General features: G+C 48.0%; 1 protein-coding gene across 11 annotated transcripts in view; it reads right to left on the bottom strand.

The window, feature by feature from the left end:
• The window catches only part of KMT2C (lysine methyltransferase 2C), a 302,604-nt gene extending 290,254 nt beyond the window's left edge, over positions 1 to 12,350 (bottom strand). For 10 of the 11 annotated variants that reach the window (XM_068235894.1, XM_068235898.1, XM_068235895.1 and 7 more), the window contains exon 1: positions 11,985 to 12,202. In XM_068235894.1, the coding sequence (XP_068091995.1) occupies positions 11,985 to 12,109 (125 nt within the window). In that variant the 5' untranslated portion in view covers positions 12,110 to 12,202. Of the gene's footprint in view, positions 1 to 11,984 lie in introns of all 11 variants that reach the window. The other variant, XM_068235906.1, reaches the window with a different exon arrangement.
• Positions 12,351 to 22,391: the final 10,041 nt, after the last annotated feature.

Raw genomic sequence — 22,391 nt, 5'->3', positions numbered from 1 at the left:
ACATGTACATGCAAGTATCATTAAGAAAAAAAATTACTGATTACAATCTCAGTACACAAAGTGCAGGATAGACAGCAATACATAATGACATGTTCCAATGCTTGCAGTGTCCATTTCAAAATCAACTGAAGTATTGAGTACAGCTACAGATGGTCAATAAGATGCGGATAACTGTCATGCAGGGAAATGTATGGTAATGCAAACTGCATGAACTTTGGAGCTGGACCAATGAAATACTTTCTGCCAATTTTGATTGGCCTAATTCCAAGCTATATTCAATCTGTACACAAGCCAGGATCATCATTTTAGCATCTTATTGACCATCTCATTTTCTGGACAGTGTATTTTTAACAGTCAACTTACTTATCTTATTTACTCAGGACTGAATCCACTCTTTTGTTATCAATTTGCTGCTCTCTGACACAGATTGTTACAAGATGACAATTTTTTGACTTGAATGCAAATTGTACACACATTCCAACCTGCACGATAGTTGGTCACATTGATCCTCCGGTTGGATCAGACAAACAGCCTGTTTTCAGTTGGTCATCTACTTATTTGTGGGCTGTACACACAACTTACGGTATATTCCAACAGACAAGTGTGGAAGATAGTTGGACAGATTGGTAGGTAGGTGGTGTGTATGAGCCTCAAAACTGGACAAATCCAAAATGAACAAGGAGTGTATCTGCCTGGCCTAACTACATGTTGTTTGTAACCTGTGTAACATTTCAATGAATATTACTCAGGGCCCTTTTACACTTGCTGCATCACGATACCCTCCCCCGCCGCTGTGGCCATTAAAGTCTATGAGACATGCAACACTGTTTGCAGTGCTTTGGGGACCACAAGAGTAAGGCACAAGCTGCAGTGCGGTTACCCTGCGACTCCCGTAAAGGCACATGAAGTCACGTGTTCATTTTTGTTTTCTTCGGTTACACCATGGCTATACCTGTAACCTGTAATGTGCTTGTTCAAATGGCATCACTACTGCAGCACACAAGTGTAAAAGTACCCTGAAAGTACAAATCACCAGTTACCGCACAATAACTATCTTATGGATAAGAGACAAAGAAAACCCACAAGCTGAACTAGGATGTAAATAAAAAGCTGTTATGGGGACAACAATTACTAACAAACATTTTTGCTACAATTTGTTTCTTTTAAACATGCTGTAACAAATCTATAACAATGTAAAGAAATTCAGAAGCGGAATCTGTAAAATGGGCAGACCCTGCAGTAAATGACAAGCAACAAGCCATTTAGCAAATGCAAACAATTCTCCAAACAGGTTTGCTTGAACCACTCTTCCAAAACATATCATTGCTCTCAGCATTCTGAACACACTATGCAATGAGGACTCCAATAATGTATTTCAAAGAGCTATGCTAAAGGTGACTGTAAATTTTGCTGTCAAAAGTTAACCATAAATACAGAACTGTCAACACATGAAGCAATTTAACATTTCTGCTCTGGAGAGCCACCTCAGCAATTTATACATGTGCATGCATACAAGTGGTTGCAACAGCATCACAAGGCAAGATACTGGAAACACAAGACTGTTAAAGAGACAGGGAGGTCTGTGTGGCCTGATCTCAGTACAAGGAGATCTGTGTTGAAAGCCAACAGAATAGTCTGTACAAGTACAATGGAGAGACTGTTAAGTGGGATAGCGTTGACCTGCAAAAGCACCGGGTCAAAAGGACCAATGTTAACAAATGACCAAGGTGTTTGCTCAAAGAATAGGCTGTTATGTCAGCGTGATGCTGAAGTGTCAATTACCACTAAACGAAGATGGAATTAGCCCAAATGTGACACAGATAAAGCTTGATTATTAAGGAGACAAGAAAAAAACAACACCTGTTTTCCTAGACTGCATCCGGATCTGACAGAAGTATCCTTGTTGATTATATAGAGAAGGCATACTCTGTAATAGCCACCAATGTATTCTTTGTTAGCACACAAAAATAATGCCACTAAGATGAAAAAGGCAACAGGAAACAGTGGACAGCTGAATGCACTGCAAAACATGCTTTTATTTCTCACTCATTTATGCATGGGTCTGAACATGAAAAAACTTTATTTGAATAAAGCAGGATTCAGAAAATCACACAGGTGGCAAGATGACAACTGTCTGCTGATGTTGAACTGATTGAGACAGCACTACGTAAGTAGATGCAGTTTGCTAACCCGGTAAATGTTTTTTTGTGTTGTGTTATGTGGGATATGAATGCTGTTTGGGAGTAGCGACTGGGGAGAGCAGCATATGATGCATATAGCGAGTACTGTATATAGAGGTGACAAGAGAAATAGGTGTGCATAGAAACTGATATGTATAAAGCAGAGGTCATGCATTGTACAATCACAGGCACTAAGCTGGGGTGGAGAAAAAAAAAACTGTATGCAACCCATGAGCCAGTCTGGCCAATCTAGAAGCCAGCAGGAGATATTTAGACAATAGCCAAATTGGCACCCAGTAAAAGTAAAGTGTCAAGTATTATTTTAAAGGACACCTGAACTTAAAGGGATATTGAGGCTGCCATATTTATTTCCTTTTAAACAATACCAGTTGCCTGGCCATCCTGCTGATCCTCTGCCTCTAATACTTTTTAGCCATAAACTCTGAACAAGCATGCAGATCAGATGTTTCTGACTGCGGTCTGACTTAATCTAGTAAGACTTCAGTTGCAATTTGCATGTCTGCTTAAACGACACCAGAACTGAGAGAATGTTATGTTCACTCCCTTTCAAACAATACCTGTGGCCTGACATCCTACTGATATCTTTGGCTGCGTTAGTCTCTGGATCACACACCTGAAACAAGCATGTAGCTAATACAATCAGATATCAGTCAAAAACGCCTGATTTGCAGGGTTGTTCAGAGTCTATGGCTAAAAGTATTATGCCAGGTACACACCACGCAATTTTTAGTCGGATTGACGGTCATATTGATAATTTCTGACAGATCCGATCTGATCTCAGATCAATTCTGTATAGAAGAGATGGGTAAACCGATCAGAAAAACGATCAGAACGCAGAACGGACCTGTCGGAAATAGTCGATCTGACAGTAAATCTGTCTGAAAATTGCATCAAGTGTATCTAGCATAAGAGGCAAAAGGATCAGCAAGACAGCCAGGCAACTGGTATTGTTTAAAAGGAAATAAATATGTCAGCCTCCATATCTCTCTCAGTTCAGGTGTAATTTAAAGAGCACAGGTAACCTGGTTCCTGGGATTTATCCAGCCCTGCATTACACAGCATGAGACATGTTAGCTGTAGCATGGATGGCAAACTTGCAATATTTACATATGGTATGTTGTGGGGTGGGGCAGTTTGTGTGAATGTTATCTATGAAAGGAATGCATAGTACTCAGAAGACACAGTCTCTTGTTGTTGTATGTGGTAAGATGTAACCGGTCACATGAGCATGATAACGTGCTGTGCACTGACAGGTACTATGTCTCTGTTGTGTGTACACACTTCGGTTCTGCACTGTTGTCCTGAGCAGTGTCTGTGTGTTAGTGTGACAGGTGCACTGTGCATGAATGGCCCATTTGTGTCAGATATAGAGTGTCAGGTGCATAACCAGCTATATGGTGTTAGATGTGTGTGATGTGTGTGTGATGTATGTGCAATATGTCGTGCAACAGGTGTGCTATGTGTACTAGGCTGTAGAGGCACAGGTTCTATCCTGAACTAGAAACATGTTCACTTCAAATACCCAGATTCATTAAATGTTCTACTTTAAAGCCCATCAATACAAGACAAATTCTATCAGCCATCAGGTTAGTAAGAAAATATAAACAGCATATTGATGGGTGAAAGAATGCCTCATTTATGGGCCAAATGTGCTTGCCAGTGCAGAACAGCTTTCTGTCTGACTTTAGCTGGTGGGCGAGTTATTCTGTGCTAGGAGATCAGTGTCAGAGTGAAGACATTTGCCCTCCTCCTCATACACGCTATACTACAAGCTGTTGTACTCTAGTCAAAGTCTCTCCCCCCACCCCTGGCTTTTAAATCAGGCTAACCTAAAGCTACAAGATACACTTGCAATAACTGTGGCTCAAAATCATAAATATTATTTGAAGGGACTGTATAGTAACAATTTTCTATGCAGACTTGCTGCTTCGCTATACGCAGATTGACTGCACTATGGGAGAAACTACGAAAGAAAAACAGCAGGCCAGAAAGTGCCATCCAAGGTGCTCAACCACTGAAGTAGAGGCCACAAACATCAGGTGAAACCTGCACTTACACTACATTTTTCACAGACTAGCAAATGAGAGCTTTAAGCAACAAAATCCTGTGGTTTTTAGTCCCTTGGAGGTGCCTTGGTAAATCAAACCCAGTGTATGCCCTATGCAGCGACAGCAGCACCCAGAGTTAGTGATTTGGTGCAGTGAGAACAACTGTGTGTAGTAGCCAATCTGCAGCCAGCATACAGTGTCAAACAAGGTTACTGATGATGAGAACACATGGTAATATGTACTTGTGCACAGTATGCAGTGACTGCAGGCACATGCTGCACGTCGTAAGAAATTAAAAGTACTATGTGTTGTGCACACTAGTGTGCAGTGACACAAAAATGTAGTATGCATTAACAGGCACTGTGGGAACCCTGCAATGATAGATATTGATAGATATTGTAGTATGAGCAGCAAGGTAGTATGCGTATATAGTAACAGGTACTGTGTTCCAGGGAGTAATATACACTGACATGTCAAGTATGCACTGACAGATAATGTGTTAAATATAGTAAACGGTACTGTGTTACTCATCATATGCACTGACCAACAGGTAAAGGGCTTACAGCGAGAGTCAACATATATAGAGATAATGTCTAGTATTCAGAGACAGGCAGTGTGTGGTAGATATAAACAGGCAGTGTGGACTGTATGCAGTGAAAGCAAGTGTGCAGAATGACAGGACATGTATGTAGCATACAACAACAAATAGTGCAGGGTTGACAAAGGCAATTAGTCTATCCAGTGACAAAAAGTGTCTATTATGCAAAAAAGGCAAATGTAAGCATCAATAGGCAGTTTGTAGTATACAGTATATGATGTGTGTGGCAAGCAGTGACAAGTGGCATGCAACCATGTCTGCTGTGAGAGTGAGGGGGAAGAGGCAGTATATGCAGGGATATATGACCAGTATACAGACAGGCAGCAGTATATTTTAAGAAATGAAAGGTGGCACATAGCCATTGTATTGTCCTCTATCAGTAGTGAGGAGCAAAATGCAGACACAGCAGTGCGTAGTACAAAGTGACAAGCAGTGTATATGGTGATGTGTGCAGTATATAGCTACTAGCCAATGTGTATACAGTGTGTGGTGTGCAGTGACAAGCAGTAGTGTATGTAATATGAGGTAAGCAGTGACAGGCACTAGTGAACAGAGTGTCTTGTAAGCAGTCGCAGGGAATAGTGTATACAGTTTGTGTTAAGCAGTGACAGGCATTAGTGTATACCATGCGATATAGGCACTGACAGGCAGAAGTGCACTGCATACAAAGCAAAATAAGCAGTGACAAGGAGTAGGGTATGTACTATGTGGTAGTCAGTGACAGGAAGTACTGTATGCAATGTCTTGTAAGCAGTAGTGTATACAATGTAAGGTAAGCTATGACAAAGTAGTGTATGTAATATGAGGTAAGCAGTAGGGCTGCACGATATATCGTTTTAAAATAGATATCGCGATTTGCGGCAAGACTATTTTCTAATTGTCAAAGTGTCCATTTTTTCATGCATAAATTTTTATGCGTGCGGGCTTTTTACGTGTACTATTTTAAGCGTTCCATGCATAAAATTGTTTGTGTTGGCCACGCGGCATGCTTCCTCCTTCCGGCCGGAAGAAGTCTCAGCAGTAGTGAGTAGTGTAATGCGGCCAAAACGGTGTTTGTGGAGAAGGATACGCACATCAGGCACTCCTGCTCTGTACGCTGCACCCTGTCTCCCGTGGTCACACAGTGTACTGTACACTTGCTCACTGCCCAGGATGTGTTGTCTCTCCACTATCCTGCCGAGCAAACAACTTGGATCACCACCACTGCCCAGTAAAAGGCCATTGCCCAGGATCTGCTGTGGTACTCAGCTTTGCATTTATTAATAGCTGCTACTTGTTTGTATAAATTCACAATGCAGTAACATTTATAAACATGTCAGAAAATTACATCATACTATCAATTTGATAGTATGATGTCATTTTCTGTAAATGCATGTTTGTAAATATTACTGTACATTGTGAATTTAATGCTAAAGCTAGATTTGAAGAAAATCGTGAAAAAAAATCGAAATTGCGATTTGACAGAAAAAAATCATTATTCAATTTTTGCCTAAAATCGTGCAGGCCTAGTAAGCAGTAACAAGCAGTAGTGTATACAATGTGAGGTAAACTGTGACAAAGTAGTGTATGTAATATATGGTAAGCAGTAACAAGCACTAATACATGTAATGTCTTGTAAGCAATGACAGAAAGTAATGTATGCAATGTTGTAGGCAGCAACGGGCAATAGTGCAGGCAAAGTAAAGAAAGCAATGCAAGGCAGTAGTGTATACAATGTGTGGTAAGCAGTGTCAGGTAGGAGTGTGTAGAATATAAGGTAAGCAGTATCAAGGCATACATTTGAATTCGGCGCCGGTAGACTTGGGCACAGGATACAGCCTGTATATGCCTGATCCTGCTTCTGCACAAGTCCAGGCCGTGTTAATTACTATTCACCCTCAAGGTTCGCCAAGGATAGTGGGTGAATGATATAATTTGGCTTCCAGCGATTGCTGGAGGCCGAATTATTGTGTTTTTAAGCAACCTCGCCGATTCCCTTTATAGTCTATGGTGGCGCCGGCTGTGCCCAAATCTAGCAGCACTGAAAAGCATTGCTCTGGTATCAGGTAGTGGTATATACAATGTGTGGTGGAGCAATGAAAGGCAGTAGTTGATGCAATGTGTGGTGAGCAGTGACGAGCAGTAGCTGATACAATGTGTGGTAAGCAGCAGTGTGTGATAAGCAGTGACAGGGAGACGTGTATGCAGTGTGTCGTAAGCAGTGATAGGCAGTACTGTATTTCGAGCTTGGAAGGCAATGACCGTGAGCAGTTATGCAGAGAGTGTGGTGAGCAGTGACAAGGAATAGTGTATAGAGCATGTGGTGAGCAGTGACAGGCATCATTGTATGCAGTGTGTGGTAAGCCGTGAAATGGAACAGTGTATGCAGTAGGTGGTAAGCAGTGACAGGCAGCAGAGTGTGATAAGCTGTGACAGAGTATGCAGTGTGTGGTGAGCAGTGTCAGGCAGTAGTATATGCAGTGTGTAATAAGTAGTGACATGAAATAGTGTATGCAATGTGTGGTTAGCAGTGACAGGTGGCACACAGCCATGTCCTCTATAATAGAGAAGAAGATGGGGCAGTGTGTGGTGGGCAGGTACAAGTAGTTTGCAGTATACAGTGACAGACTGTTAACAGTTGAAACCAGTATACAGTGACAGGCAGCTGAGTACTGTGCATGGTAAGCATTGACAGGAAGCATTGTATGGAGAGCAGTGACAGGTGGCATGCAGCCATGTCCTCTATAATAGAGAGGAAAGTATGACAGACTAGGCAGTGTGTGGCGTACACATACAAATAGCATGCAGTATACAGTCACAAGCTGAGTATACAAAGATGTATACAGAGCGGCAGCCAAGTAGAGTGCGTGGTAAGCAGTGAAAGGTGGCACACAGCCATGTCCTCTATAACAGGATGAGGCAGTGTGCTGTACAGGTACCATTAACGTGCAGTATACACCAAAAAGCTGTGTATACAGAGATGTAGCCAATATACAGTGCCAGGCAGCCAAGCACTGTGCATGGTAAGCAGTGATAGGAAGCAGTGGAGCACGAAGCCATGTCCTCTATAATAAAGAGGACAGGGAGCAGCGGCGTGCCGAGAGCAGCGGCGGGGAGCAGTGTGTGGGAGAGCAGCGACGAGGAGCAGTGTGTGGGAGAGGTGTGTGGTAGAGCAGTGACAGGTAGGTTGCAGCGTGGGGTAGAGCAGTGACAGGTAGGTTGCAGCGTGGGGTAGAGCAGTGACAGGTAGGTTGCAGCGTGGGGTAGAGCAGTGACAGGTAGGTTGCAGCGTGGGGTAGAGCAGTGACAGGTAGGTTGCAGCGTGGGGTAGAGCAGTGACAGGTAGGTTGCAGCGTGGGGTAGAGCAGTGACAGGTAGGTTGCAGCGTGGGGTAGAGCAGTGACAGGTAGGTTGCAGCGTGGGGTAGAGCAGTGACAGGTAGGTTGCAGCGTGGGGTAGAGCAGTGACAGGTAGGTTGCAGCGTGGGGTAGAGCAGTGACAGGTCGGTTGCAGCGTGGGGTAGAGCAGTGACAGGTCGGTTGCAGCGTGGGGTAGAGCAGTGACAGGTCGGTTGCAGCGTGGGGTAGAGCAGTGACAGGTCGGTTGCAGCGTGGGGTAGAGCAGTGACAGGTCGGTTGCAGCGTGGGGTAGAGCAGTGACAGGTCGGTTGCAGCGTGGGGTAGAGCAGTGACAGGTCGGTTGCAGCGTGTGGGGAACAGAGTGTGGTGGAGCAGGGCCAGGTTGCAGTGTGTGGTGGAGCAGGGCCAGGTTGCAGTGTGCGGTGGAGCAGTGACAGGTTGCAGTGGGCGGTGGAGCAGTGACAGGTTGCAGTGGGCGGTGGAGCAGTGACAGGTTGCAGTGGGCGGTGGAGCAGTGACAGGTTGCAGTGGGCGGTGGAGCAGTGACAGGTTGCAGTGGGCGGTGGAGCAGTGACAGGTTGCAGTGGGCGGTGGAGCAGTGACAGGTTGCAGTGGGCGGTGGAGCAGTGACAGGTTGCAGTGGGCGGTGGAGCAGTGACAGGTTGCAGTGGGCGGTGGAGCAGTGACAGGTTGCAGTGGGCGGTGGAGCAGTGACAGGTTGCAGTGGGCGGTGGAGCAGTGACAGGTTGCAGTGGGCGGTGGAGCAGTGACAGGTTGCAGTGGGCGGTGGAGCAGTGACAGGTTGCAGTGGGCGGTGGAGCAGTGACAGGTTGCAGTGGGCGGTGGAGCAGTGACAGGTTGCAGTCGGCGGTGGAGCAGTGACAGGTTGCAGTCGGCGGTGGAGCAGTGACAGGTTGCAGTCGGCGGTGGAGCAGTGACAGGTTGCAGTCGGCGGTGGAGCAGTGACAGGTTGCAGTCGGCGGTGGAGCAGTGACAGGTTGCAGTCGGCGGTGGAGCAGTGACAGGTTGCAGTCGGCGGTGGAGCAGTGACAGGTTGCAGTCGGCGGTGGAGCAGTGACAGGTTGCAGTCGGTGGTGGAGCAGTGACAGGTTGCAGTCGGTGGTGGAGCAGTGACAGGTTGCAGTCGGTGGTGGAGCAGTGACAGGTTGCAGTCGGTGGTGGAGCAGTGACAGGTTGCAGTCGGTGGTGGAGCAGTGACAGGTTGCAGTCGGTGGTGGAGCAGTGACAGGTTGCAGTCGGTGGTGGAGCAGTGACAGGTTGCAGTCGGTGGTGGAGCAGTGACAGGTTGCAGTCGGTGGTGGAGCAGTGACAGGTTGCAGTCGGTGGTGGAGCAGTGACAGGTTGCAGTCGGTGGTGGAGCAGTGACAGGTTGCAGTCGGTGGTGGAGCAGTGACAGGTTGCAGTCGGTGGTGGAGCAGTGACAGGTTGCAGTCGGTGGTGGAGCAGTGACAGGTTGCAGTCGGTGGTGGAGCAGTGACAGGTTGCAGTCGGTGGTGGAGCAGTGACAGGTTGCAGTCGGTGGTGGAGCAGTGACAGGTTGCAGTCGGTGGTGGAGCAGTGACAGGTTGCAGTCGGTGGTGGAGCAGTGACAGGTTGCAGTCGGTGGAGGAGCAGTGACAGGTTGCAGTCGGTGGAGGAGCAGTGACAGGTTGCAGTCGGTGGAGGAGCAGTGACAGGTTGCAGTCGGTGGTGGAGCAGTGACAGGTTGCAGTGGGCGGTGGAGCAGTGACAGGTTGCAGTGGGCGGTGGAGCAGTGACAGGTTGCAGTGGGCGGTGGAGCAGTGACAGGTTGCAGTGGGCGGTGGAGCAGTGACAGGTTGCAGTGGGCGGTGGAGCAGTGACAGGTTGCAGTGGGCGGTGGAGCAGTGACAGGTTGCAGTGGGCGGTGGAGCAGTGACAGGTTGCAGTGGGCGGTGGAGCAGTGACAGGTTGCAGTGGGCGGTGGAGCAGTGACAGGTTGCAGTGGGCGGTGGAGCAGTGACAGGTTGCAGTGGGCGGTGGAGCAGTGACAGGTTGCAGTCGGCGGTGGAGCAGTGACAGGTTGCAGTCGGCGGTGGAGCAGTGACAGGTTGCAGTCGGCGGTGGAGCAGTGACAGGTTGCAGTCGGCGGTGGAGCAGTGACAGGTTGCAGTCGGCGGTGGAGCAGTGACAGGTTGCAGTCGGCGGTGGAGCAGTGACAGGTTGCAGTCGGCGGTGGAGCAGTGACAGGTTGCAGTCGGTGGTGGAGCAGTGACAGGTTGCAGTCGGTGGTGGAGCAGTGACAGGTTGCAGTCGGTGGTGGAGCAGTGACAGGTTGCAGTCGGTGGTGGAGCAGTGACAGGTTGCAGTCGGTGGTGGAGCAGTGACAGGTTGCAGTCGGTGGTGGAGCAGTGACAGGTTGCAGTCGGTGGTGGAGCAGTGACAGGTTGCAGTCGGTGGTGGAGCAGTGACAGGTTGCAGTCGGTGGTGGAGCAGTGACAGGTTGCAGTCGGTGGTGGAGCAGTGACAGGTTGCAGTCGGTGGTGGAGCAGTGACAGGTTGCAGTCGGTGGTGGAGCAGTGACAGGTTGCAGTCGGTGGTGGAGCAGTGACAGGTTGCAGTCGGTGGTGGAGCAGTGACAGGTTGCAGTCGGTGGTGGAGCAGTGACAGGTTGCAGTCGGTGGTGGAGCAGTGACAGGTTGCAGTCGGTGGTGGAGCAGTGACAGGTTGCAGTCGGTGGTGGAGCAGTGACAGGTTGCAGTCGGTGGTGGAGCAGTGACAGGTTGCAGTCGGTGGAGGAGCAGTGACAGGTTGCAGTCGGTGGAGGAGCAGTGACAGGTTGCAGTCGGTGGAGGAGCAGTGACAGGTTGCAGTCGGTGGTGGAGCAGTGACAGGTTGCAGTCGGTGGTGGAGCAGTGACAGGTTGCAGTCGGTGGTGGAGCAGTGACAGGTTGCAGTCGGTGGTGGAGCAGTGACAGGTTGCAGTCGGTGGTGGAGCAGTGACAGGTTGCAGTCGGTGGTGGAGCAGTGACAGGTTGCAGTCGGTGGTGGAGCAGTGACAGGTTGCAGTCGGTGGTGGAGCAGTGACAGGTTGCAGTCGGTGGAGGAGCAGTGACAGGTTGCAGTCGGTGGTGAAGCAGTGACAGGTTGCAGTCGGTGGTGGAGCAGTGACAGGTTGCAGTGTGCGGTGGAGCAGTGACAGGTTGCAGTGTGCGGTGGAGCAGTGACAGGTTGCAGTGTGCGGTGGAGCAGTGACAGGTTGCAGTGTGCGGTGGAGCAGTGACAGGTTGCAGTGTGCGGTGGAGCAGTGACAGGTTGCAGTGTGCGGTGGAGCAGTTGCAGTGTGCGGTGGAGCAGTGACAGGTTGCAGTGTGCGGTGGAGCAGTGACAGGTTGCAGTGTGCGGTGGAGCAGTGACAGGTTGCAGTGTGCGGTGGAGCAGTGACAGGTTGCAGTGTGCGGTGGAGCAGTGACAGGTTGCAGTGTGCGGTGGAGCAGTGACAGGTTGCAGTGTGCGGTGGAGCAGTGACAGGTTGCAGTGTGCGGTGGAGCAGTGACAGGTTGCAGTGTGCGGTGGAGCAGTGACAGGTTGCAGTGTGCGGTGGAGCAGTGACAGGTTGCAGTGTGCGGTGGAGCAGTGACAGGTTGCAGTGTGCGGTGGAGCAGTGACAGGTTGCAGTGTGTGGTGGAGCAGTGACAGGTGTGTGGGGAACAGAGTGTGGTAGAGAAATGACAGGTGGCACACAGCCATGTCCGCTGTGTCAGTGAGGAGGAAGAGGTAGCAGACAGGGCGACTCCTCCCTTCCCCGGGTGTCACTTACTTCTTGCGGGCTCCATCTTTGCGGGGGCGGCCCCGGGGTCTCCTGTCGGTGGCAGGCGGGCTGGCGGGGGCCGGCGGCCCGGGCTGCTGACAGGCGGACTCTAGGCTCTGGTGCTCGGATGACATCCTAGGGAAGGAGGGGGCCGCACGGCTCGTCCCCGGGCTCAGGCCGGAGCATGGTTCGGGTGACAGTGGGGGCGGGGAGGCCCGGCTCACCCCGGGGACAAGAACAACAAAGGAGGAGGGGAGTGGGGGGAGGGATTTCCGCACACAACACACCGCGCCTCGCCCCACACTCCGGAGTGTCCGCTCAGCGCAAATCCCGAGACAGTCACCGGCTGTGCGACTCACTTCCCCCTCCCTGCACGCTCTCTGCTGCTACAGCGCATGCGTCTGCTCAGGAGGGGGAGGGTGGGCGCAGGCCTAGTGACGTCACTAGACCATCACCCCGCCTCTTCTCACACTGACAGCAGAGGGAAGGGGGGCCGCGAGCCACCTGGAAGATATGGAGCTCCGGAGTAAGATGACGTCATGGGAGCGGGGTCACCCAGCTCAGAGAGAGGAATCTCCAGTCCAGCCCGCAGATACGTCATGCGGCCAGCGCGTTGCGCAAATCCGCCGCTTATTTCAATTTCACTATACGGAAACGACGTGATGGCAAACGGGCTAGACTGTGGTGACCTGCGCTTTACTGTCCTGGCTCCTATTTCTACCAAGGACACTCTGCCCAGTGTTTCCCAGGGTTTGTGTGGGCTTCTACCGGCTGTTCTTGTTTCCTGCCACTTCTCAAAAATAAAATGACACAGTTCACTATCTAATCCAGGGGCGCCTCTAGCCATGTTGTCACTCCAGGCGAGAAAATCTGTGGCGCCCCCTCCCCCCCCCATGGCGCCCTTCCATGAAAATAATCATAATGCGGCAGCGTTTCATCAGAAAATTTGCAATGCGGGCAGCGTTTCACCAGAAAATACACATAATGTAAGGCTGCAGAAGTGAGCTTACGGGCTGTGGGCCAGTGAACTGATGCGGAGTCTATTTGACGCCGCAAGCCATAACATAAAAAGTGCTTCTCTAAGCGCTTTTGTGTAGTGTTTTTTTTTTTTTTGCACTTTCTGATGTCAGTCAGGAAGTGAACTCTTGGCCCTGGAAATGAATAAATACAATGTATTTATTCATTAAAGGGGCACTATTGCTAATTTTATCTTTTTTAGACCCTTTGACATACATGATACATATGTCTTTTTGAAATAATGTTATTGCACAGTATATAGTCTTATACAAATGTAATTGCTCGCTGCCAATAATCATTTAGAGCCAGGTAGTCACGTCAGTAGTTTTACCTTTCCAACGCCAATGTAGACTAATCCATTCTATAGTAGGGAGGTATCTGTTATTGATGGTAGAGCTGCCGTTATTTTCCTCCCCTCTGGGCAGCTCACTAACAGTTACTCAGCTCATAGCAGCCGCCGTAAAGTGAAGGACGCAGCCTCCTCCGTACAGCGCTGGATGTAGCTGCGAGCGCTGTGTGTTGATACGCTGCCCGGCCGCCAAGCACCCCTTTTGCTAAGCAGGCAATGAAACGGACACCTAATGTTGTCCATTTCTATGGCAACCCGACCGGTCTACTGTCTACTCTTTGATACCGCCGCTAGATTGCGCAGTTCCTAAGCCGGTCGGGTTGCCATAGAAACGGACAACAATAGGTGTCCGTTTCATTGCCCACTTAGCAAAAGGGGTCCTTGGCGGCCGGGCAGCGTATTAACACACAGCGCTCGCAGCTACATCCTGCGCTGTACGGAGGAGGCTGCGTCCTTCACTTTACGGCGTCTGCTGTGAGCTCAGTAACTGCACGTTAGTGCAGTTACAAGCTGGAACAAGGTAAGTGAGCTGCCCAGAGGGGAGGAAAATAACGGCAGCTTTACCATCAATAACAGATACCTACCTACTATAGAATGGATTAGTCTACATTGACGTCGGAAAGGTAAAACCACTGACGTGACTGCCTGGCTCTAAATGATTATTGACAGTGTACAATTACATTTGTATAAGACTATATACTGTGCAATAACATTACTCCAAAAAGACATATGTACAGTGGTTTGCAAAAGTATTTGGCCCCCTTGAAGTTTTCCACATTTTGTCACATTACTGCCACAAACATGAATCAATTTAATTGGAATTTCACGTGAAATACCAATACAAAATGGTGTACACGTGAGAAATGGAACGAAAATCATACATGATTCCAAACATTTTTTTACAAATCAATAACTGCAGAGTGGGGTGTGCGTAACTATTCAGCCCCCTTTGGTCTGAGTGCAGTCAATTGCCCATAGACTTTGCCTGATGAGTGCTAATGACTAAATAGAGTGCACCTGTGTGTAAACTAATGTCAGTACAAATACAGCTGCTCTGTGATGGCCTCAGAGGTTGTCTAAGAGAATCTTGGGAGCAACAACAGCATGAAGTCCAAAGAACACACCAGACAGGTCAGGGATAAAGTTATTGAGAAATTTAAAGGAGGCTTAGGCTAAAAAAAGATTTCCAAAGCCTTGAACATCCCACGGAGCACTGTTCAAGCGATCATTTAGAAATGGAAGGAGTATGGCACAACTGTAAACCTACCAAGACAAGGCCGTCCACCTAAACTTACAGGCCGCACAAGGAGAGTGCTAATCAGAAATGCAGTCAAGAGGCCCATGTTGACTCTGGACGAGCTGCAGAGATCTACAGCTCAGATGGGGGAATCTGTCCATGGGACAACTATTAGTCGTGCACTGCACAAAGTTGGCTCTTATGGAAGAGTGACAAGAAGAAAGCCATTGTTAACAGAAAAGCATAAGAAGTCCCGTTTGCAGTTTGCCACAAACCATGTGGGGGACACAGCAAACATGTGTAAAAAGGTGCTCTGGTCGGATGAGACCAAAATGGAACTTGTTGGCCAAAATGCAAAACTCTATGTGTGGCAGAAAACTAACAATGCACATCACTCAGAACACACCATCCCGACTGTCAAATATGGTGGTGGCAGCATCATGCTCTGGGGTTGCTTCTCTTCAGCAGGGACAGGGAAGGTGGTCAAAGTTGATAGGAAGATGGATGGAGCCAAATACAGGGCAATCTTGGAAGAAAACCTCTTGGAGTCTGCAAAAGACTTGAGACTGGGGCGGAGGTTCACCTTCCAGCAGGACAATGACCCTAAACATAAAGCCAGGGCAACAATGGAATGGTTTAAAACAAAACATATCCATGTGTTAGAATGGCCCCGGTCAAAGTCCAGATCTAAATCCAATCGAGAATCTGTGGCAAGATCTGAAAACTGCTGTTCACAAATGCTGTCCATCTAATCTGACTGAGCTGGAGCTGTTTTGCAAAGAATAATGGGCAAGGATTTCAGTCTGTAGATGTGCAAAGCTGGTAGAGACATACCCTAAAAGACTGGCAGCTGTAATTGCAGCAAAAGGTGGTTCTACAAAGTATTGACTCAGGGGGCTAAATAATTACGCACACCCCACTTTGTAGTTATTGATTTGTAAAAAATGTTTGGAATCATGTATGATTTTCATTCCACTTCTCACGTGTACACCACTTTGTATTGGTCATTCATTTGGAATTCCAATCAAATTGATTCATGTTTGTGGCAGTAATATGACAAAATGTGGAAAACTTCAAGGGGGCCGAATACTTTTGCAAGCCACTGTATGTCAAAGGGTCTAAAAAAGATGAAATTAGCAATAGTGCCCCTTTAAAAGCGCTCCAAAAATTGCTTTTCAAAGCGCTTTTTCAAGAGCTTAGCGATTTTCCTATCCTTTCTATTGAATCGCAAACACTCTGAAAATGGTGCAGGAGCCGCGTTTGCGATTGGATGGAAAGCTCAGTGCTCATGTCAGAACACTCACATAGAGCATCCTTGCAGAAGAGCTTTTAAGGCAATTTTTAAAATCGCCAGCACTTTAAAAAAAAACAAAAACGCTCTTAGTGTGAACAAGCCCTCACAGTTATTTTTTAAAGGAATGTGGGAGAGAACACGCTTGCGGGGTCATGTTTCCCTTCGATTCCTGAGCCTCCATCGGCGTTGCATTCGCTTTTGCAATCACGTTTTCTGCTAATGTTTTGTCTGGTCCTGTCAGCTGCTCTTCAGCAGTCAGCACCGGCCTAGGCCTAGCGCTTAGTAACGCCCAGTTTCTGGCACTGTACAGGTGCCCCCCCCCCCCCAAGGAGTGAGGTCTGAGTGCTGCCGCAGCCGCTCTCAGACTTGTCATTGCGTTCCTCCGCTGCCCAGTAACGCTACCACACGTCAACGCTGGACACACGTGGTGTTACAACCGCTGCAATTCGGCTGCATTTAAATTGCATTGGCGGGCGGCAGATGGAGAGCGCTAACCACTATGCCACCGTGCTGCCTATGGCAAAAAAACCTATAGCAACTTGTGTTTCTGGGCTCCAGTAACAACACGAGTTGCCATACTTTTTCCCCTTACTGCCACTAGTGCTTACTTTCGGGGTAGGGCTTATATTTTGAGCATGCTCGAAATTCTTGCTAGGGCTTACTTTTGGGGGGTGTCTAAATTTTGGGGAAAGAGGATATGTCCCAGATATGTCTGTGTGTGGTGACTCTCGAAGCACTGCAGTCCACTCCTTGTGAATATCCCTCAAATTCGTAAATGGGCTGTGCTTCCCAATCTTCTCAAGGCTGCGGTTAATCCTTTTGCTCGAGCACCTTTTTCTGACACTTGTTTTCCCTTTAACTCAACTTTCTATTGATATGCTTGGATACAGCACTCTGTAAACAGCAAGCTTCTTTAGCAATTACCTTTTGTGGCTTACCCTCCTTATGGAGGCTGTCACTGACTCTTCTGGACAACTGTCAAATCAGCAGTGCTCCCTATCATTGTGTGGCCTACTGAACCGGACTGAGGGCTGGTGCACACCGAGCGGCTTTTTGGGCGTTTTCAGATCCGCTTGCGGCTGCGGATCTGCTTGGTCAATGTATCTCAATGGGGTGGTGCACACCAGAGCGGCAGGCGTTTTGCAGAAACGAAAAATGCCTGGGTGAGGCATTTTTTGAAATTTCGGATGCGTTTCTGCCTCAATGTTAAGTATAGGAAAAACGCAAACCGCTCTGAAAAACGGCACTTCAGAGCGGTTTTGCAGGCGTTTTTGTTACAGAAGCTGTTCAGTAACAGCTTTACTGTAACAATATATGAAATCTACTATACTGAAAACCGCAGCAGCAATCCGCAAAACGCTAGCAAAACGCCTCATAAAAATAAAAAAAAGCGTTTAAAAATCTGCTAGCATTTTGCGGATCTGCTAGCGGGTTTTGGTGTGCACCAGCCCTGAGAGAACATTTAAAGAGGAACTCCAGTGAAAATAATGTAATAAAAAAGTGCTTAGTTTTTACAATTATTATGTATATTTGATTTAGTCAGTAATTGCCCATTGTAAAATCTTTCCTCTCCCTGATTTACATTATGACATTTATCACATGGTGACATTTTTACTGCTGGCAGGTGATGTCACTGGAAGGAGATGCTGGAAGCCCCTTCTTAAAAAACCTTCCATGGATCCAGATGCTATGAGCAGCTACAGACCTGTCTCCAACCTCCCCTTCTTAGGTAAAGTTATTGAAAAGGCTGTCTATCTGCAACTTGAAACCTGGCTGTCAGTAAACAACATCCTGGACCCTCTACAATCTGGCTTTAAGAAACACCACAGCTGTGAAACAGCCCTCATCCAAGTCTGCAACGATCTGCTCATGGCAAGGGACAGAGGGGAATGCTCCATCCTAATCCTGTTGGATCTCTCAGTGGCTTTTGATACAGTTGACCATGAAATCCTGCTTAACAGACTGCAGGAGTACTGTGGCATCAGTGGATCAGTCCTCCAGTGGTTCAGATCATTCCTGACTGACAGAACACAGAGAGTATCCCTAGGACCCATAATGTCCAAACCTGCACCTCTACAATTCGGAGTGCCACAAGGATCAATCCTATCCCCTCTGCTGTTTGCAATCTACATGTTGCCACTCGGCACACTTATCCAACGACATGGCCTGACGTACCACTGCTACGCCGATGACACACAGCTATACCTGTTCTTCAAACCTGGTGGAACAGACCCTACCCCAAAAATAAACTCTTGCTTAGCTGAGCTACAGGCATGGATGAATGATAACTGGTTGAAACTGAATGCTGACAAAACTGAGGTCCTGTTTGTCCAAAGCCAGTGCCCGCCATCAAAACAGCTCTATCCTAAAGCAACACCAATCAGGATTGGGAATTCAGACATAAACAGCTCCAACTTTGTGCGCAGCCTTGGCGTACTAATCGATGGGGAATTGAGTTTCAGAAACCAAATTTCATCTGTAGTTAAATCCTCCTTCTTTCATCTGAAGAACATTGCAAAGATTAAACATCTGATTCCCCCAGAGAATCTTCCAACCCTAGTCCACGCCTTCATCACATCACGTCTGGACTACTGCAATGCCCTTTATGTTGGCCTCCCCAAAAAGGACCTGCGTCGCCTGCAATTAGTGCAGAATTCCGCTGCCAGATTGCTAACAAACCAGCCTCGCCACTGTCATATTACACCGATCCTTCGCTCACTGCACTGGCTACCAGTAGAATGGAGAATACTCTTCAAGATTGGACTGCTGACATTCAAATCCCTGCACAGTCTAGGCCCTGGATACATGAAGGACTTGCTGAAGCTGCACCACACCTCTCACAACCTCAGATCAGCAAGTTCTGTAAACTTGGTCACTCCCAGAGTGCACCTCAAAAAATCTTGAGATAGAGCCTTCTGCCATGCTGCCCCTACTCTCTGGAACTCCCTACCACACCCAGTAAAGACAACACCATCCCTGGAGCTATTCAAATCCAGACTGAAAAGCCACCTGTTTAGCCTGGCATTTCCAGATTTATAAAATGTCTTCCTCTGTACCACAATGGTCTGAGCCATGCTTATGCGCTTTGAGTCCCACGGGAGAAAAGCGCTTTACAAATGTTATTTGTTGTTGTTGTTGTTGTTGCTAGCTTTTTTGGCAGCTGTAAACAGCTGTTATTTCCCACAATGCAACAAGGCTCCCACAGTGTGATGTCAGTACCTCAGTGCTGTGAGGCGCTGACATCACACTGTGGGAGGGGTGTCACCACAAAATCAGCCATACAGCGCCCCCTGATGATATGTTTGAGAAAAGGAATAGCTTGCTCATGGGAAAGGGGGTATCAGCTACTGATTGAGATGAAGTTCAATTCTTGGTTACGGTTTCTCTTTAAAGGTTCAGGGCACTTTTACAGATATTAGCTGATTGGAATGAGTCACCACGACTCTACAATATTTAATTTTTTCACAATATTCTAATTTTCTGAGATGCTGAGTTTTGGATTGTCATTACCCATAGGCCATTATGAGCAAAATGAAAATAAATAAACACTTGAAATAAACACTTGAAATACAGGTCCTTCTCAAAAAATTAGCATATTGTGATAAAGTTCATTATTTTCTGTAATGTACTGATAAAGATTAGACTTTCATATATTTTTAGATTCATACAGCACTCTGGGTACAGCCTATTCGTTAAGAAATGTCTTTCTGTGTCTTACCCTCTTGCTTGAGGGTGTCAATGATGGCCTTCTGGACAGCAGTCAGGTCGGCAGTCTTACCCATGATTGCGGTTTTGAGTAATGAACCAGGCTGGGAGTTTTTAAAAGCCTCAGGAATCTTTTGCAGGTGTTTAGAGTTAATTAGTTGATTCAGATGATTAGATTAATAGCTCGTTTAGAGAACCTTTTCATGATATGCTAATTTTTTGAGATAGGAATTTTGGGTTCTCATGAGCTGTATGCCAAAATCATCAATATTAAAGCAATAAAAGGCTTGAACTACTTCAGTTGTGTGTAATGAATCTAAAATATATGAAAGTCTAGTGTTTATCAGTACATTACAGAAAATAATTAACTTTATCACAATATGCTAATTTTTTGAGAAGGACCTGTATATCACTCTGTGTATAATCAATCTATATGATGTATGAGATTCACTTTTTAAATTGAATTACTGAAATAAATAAACTTGTTCTCAATGATGAAGTGCAAAACTTGTAAACAGAGGCGCCAAAGTAGAGTAAAACCATCTAAAAACAGTTTAAAAAGGGGGAAGTTGGTGGACTTACCTCCTTCTATGGTAAACAAACAAGGATTCGTTAATCTTATTACAAAAATAACATTTATTTAGATCTCCAGCATGCAATGCGTTTCACGGGCAAAATCCAGCTTCATCAGGCAATAAAAGCAGCCGAGCGCCTCCCCACCTGCTGTAAAAGTGGTTACCTGGTTGGTAACCCGTGTTTGAGAGTATATATGTTACGGCCAGAACCCGAAGTCTGGCCACTTCGGGTTCTGGCCGGTCAGTATGCGAAGTGGCCGGCTCATGCGGCCAATGTGTGAAACGGGCTTCAGTTTCGGACTTTGGCCGGCCAGAACGCGTTGTGACTTCACGTGGCCGGCCAAGTCCCGAAGTCCCGCTCACCGCCGCCAAGAAGCCCCGCTCACCTCATCCCCTGCTGCGGCTGCCGCTAACGTATTCAGACCTCCGATCAGGGCGACAGTAGCAGGGAGACAGAGAGAGGCATAGCAGCTGCCAGCCCAGCTCACGCGAGACCCGCTGGACCCGAACACTTCAATGCAGAAGTGACGTCATTAAACACTGCTTCTGCATTGGAAGTGTATGGGTCCGGGCGGGTAGCGTGCGCACTGCTCTGCCTTTCTCCGCCTGGTGGTCGCCCTGATCGGAGGTCTGAGTACTTAGCGGCAGCAGGGGATGAGGTGAGCGGGGCTTCCTGGCGGCGCCTCCAGCAAAGCTCCCCCCAGCCCAGTAAAGCTCCCCCCAGCCCAGTAAAGCTCCCCCCAGTCCAGCAAAGCACCCCCAGCTATGCAAAGCCGCCCCCCCCCCCCCCGGCCATGCAAAGCATTTCCAGCCACGACCAGCCCAGCAAAGACCCCCCCCCCAGCCATGCACAGCCCCCCAGCAAAGCACCCACCACAGCCATGCACATCCCCCCCCAGCCATGCGCAGAGCACCCACAGCCATGCACAGCCCCCTAGCAAAGACCCCCCCCCCAGCCATGCGCAGAACACCCACAGCCATGCACAGCCCCCTAGCAGAGCACCCACAGCCATACACAGCCCCCCAGCAAAGCACCCACCACAGCCATGCACAGCCCTTCAGCAAAGACCCCCCCAGCCATGCACAGCGCAGAACACCCACAGCCATGCACAGCCCCCTAGCAGAGCACCCACAGCCATGCACAGCCCCCGGCAGAGCACCCACAGCCCTGCACAGCCCCCAGCAGAGCACCCCCAGCCATGCACAGCCCCCCAGCAAAGCACCCCCAGCCATGCACAGCCCCCCAGCAAAGCACCCCCAGCCATGCACAGCCCCCCAGCAAAGCACCCACAGCCATGCATTCCCCCTCATCTGTGACTAATCACCACTGTAATTTGATCTCTCCCCTGTGTCACCTGACTTCCACAGCAGAGCAGGTAATTTAAAAGCACAGGATGTTAACAATGTCTTCTCCCAAGAAAGCAGGATGTAGACACACTGCAGATTTATTGCAGGATTTGTATCAGCTGTAATTAAGAAATGCTTTTCTTTAAAAAAAGAAAAAAGATTAGTATGCTGTATCTTTCAGAGCAGAGCGGAAGTGCCATTCATGGTGCTGGACAGGACCCGGGATGTTCTGGAATTTGTGCGTTTTGGACTTTGGCCGACTGACTTTGGCCGTGTCTAGAATTGGCCGGCCAATGTCAGAAATTCCCAGCATTTTGGACTTTGGCCGACGTCAAATCGGCCAGTTCTAGAAACGGCCGGCCAATTCTAGAATTGGCCGATTTCTGGTTTTGGCCGTAACATATACAATTACTCTTTAAATCTCTCTTTGGAGCTTTAACTACTACACTATATTGGGCTCTCGGTTTTCTTTCTTTTTTTCAAGTTGTTCTCAATTATATTTTAATTTATTGAGATGCACTGGTATATGTGTGGATTTCCTGTTTGTTCATAAGGAATTGAGATATTGGGTAGCACAGCAGAACTATACAGGCTAATGTATAGGGTTACAAGGCAGAAATGCGCCTGCTGAAGTAACCTAAAAAGAGAGTGGTCCTATATGAGAAGATTATGCATGGTGTCTCATACTTGAGAAAACCATGGAAACCGCTGTTATATGATGATGGGGAAGATGGCGGAGAGCATATAAATAGGGTGCTAGGGAACAGCCCCTCCCCCACCTATAAGAGATGAAGTAAGATGTAATAGGGCCCTAGGCAAGGTATTAGATTTGAGGCCCCGTTGTAATACTGTAAGTAAGTAAGCTGAAATGGAGAGAGGTAAAAAAAAGGTG

Source organism: Hyperolius riggenbachi, chromosome 5 (assembly GCF_040937935.1).
Source record: "Hyperolius riggenbachi isolate aHypRig1 chromosome 5, aHypRig1.pri, whole genome shotgun sequence".
In the NCBI taxonomy this organism is placed as follows: domain Eukaryota; kingdom Metazoa; phylum Chordata; class Amphibia; order Anura; family Hyperoliidae; genus Hyperolius; species Hyperolius riggenbachi.
The sequence above is the reverse complement of the archived record's forward strand: the minus strand, read 5'-3'. Positions and strand labels throughout refer to the sequence as shown.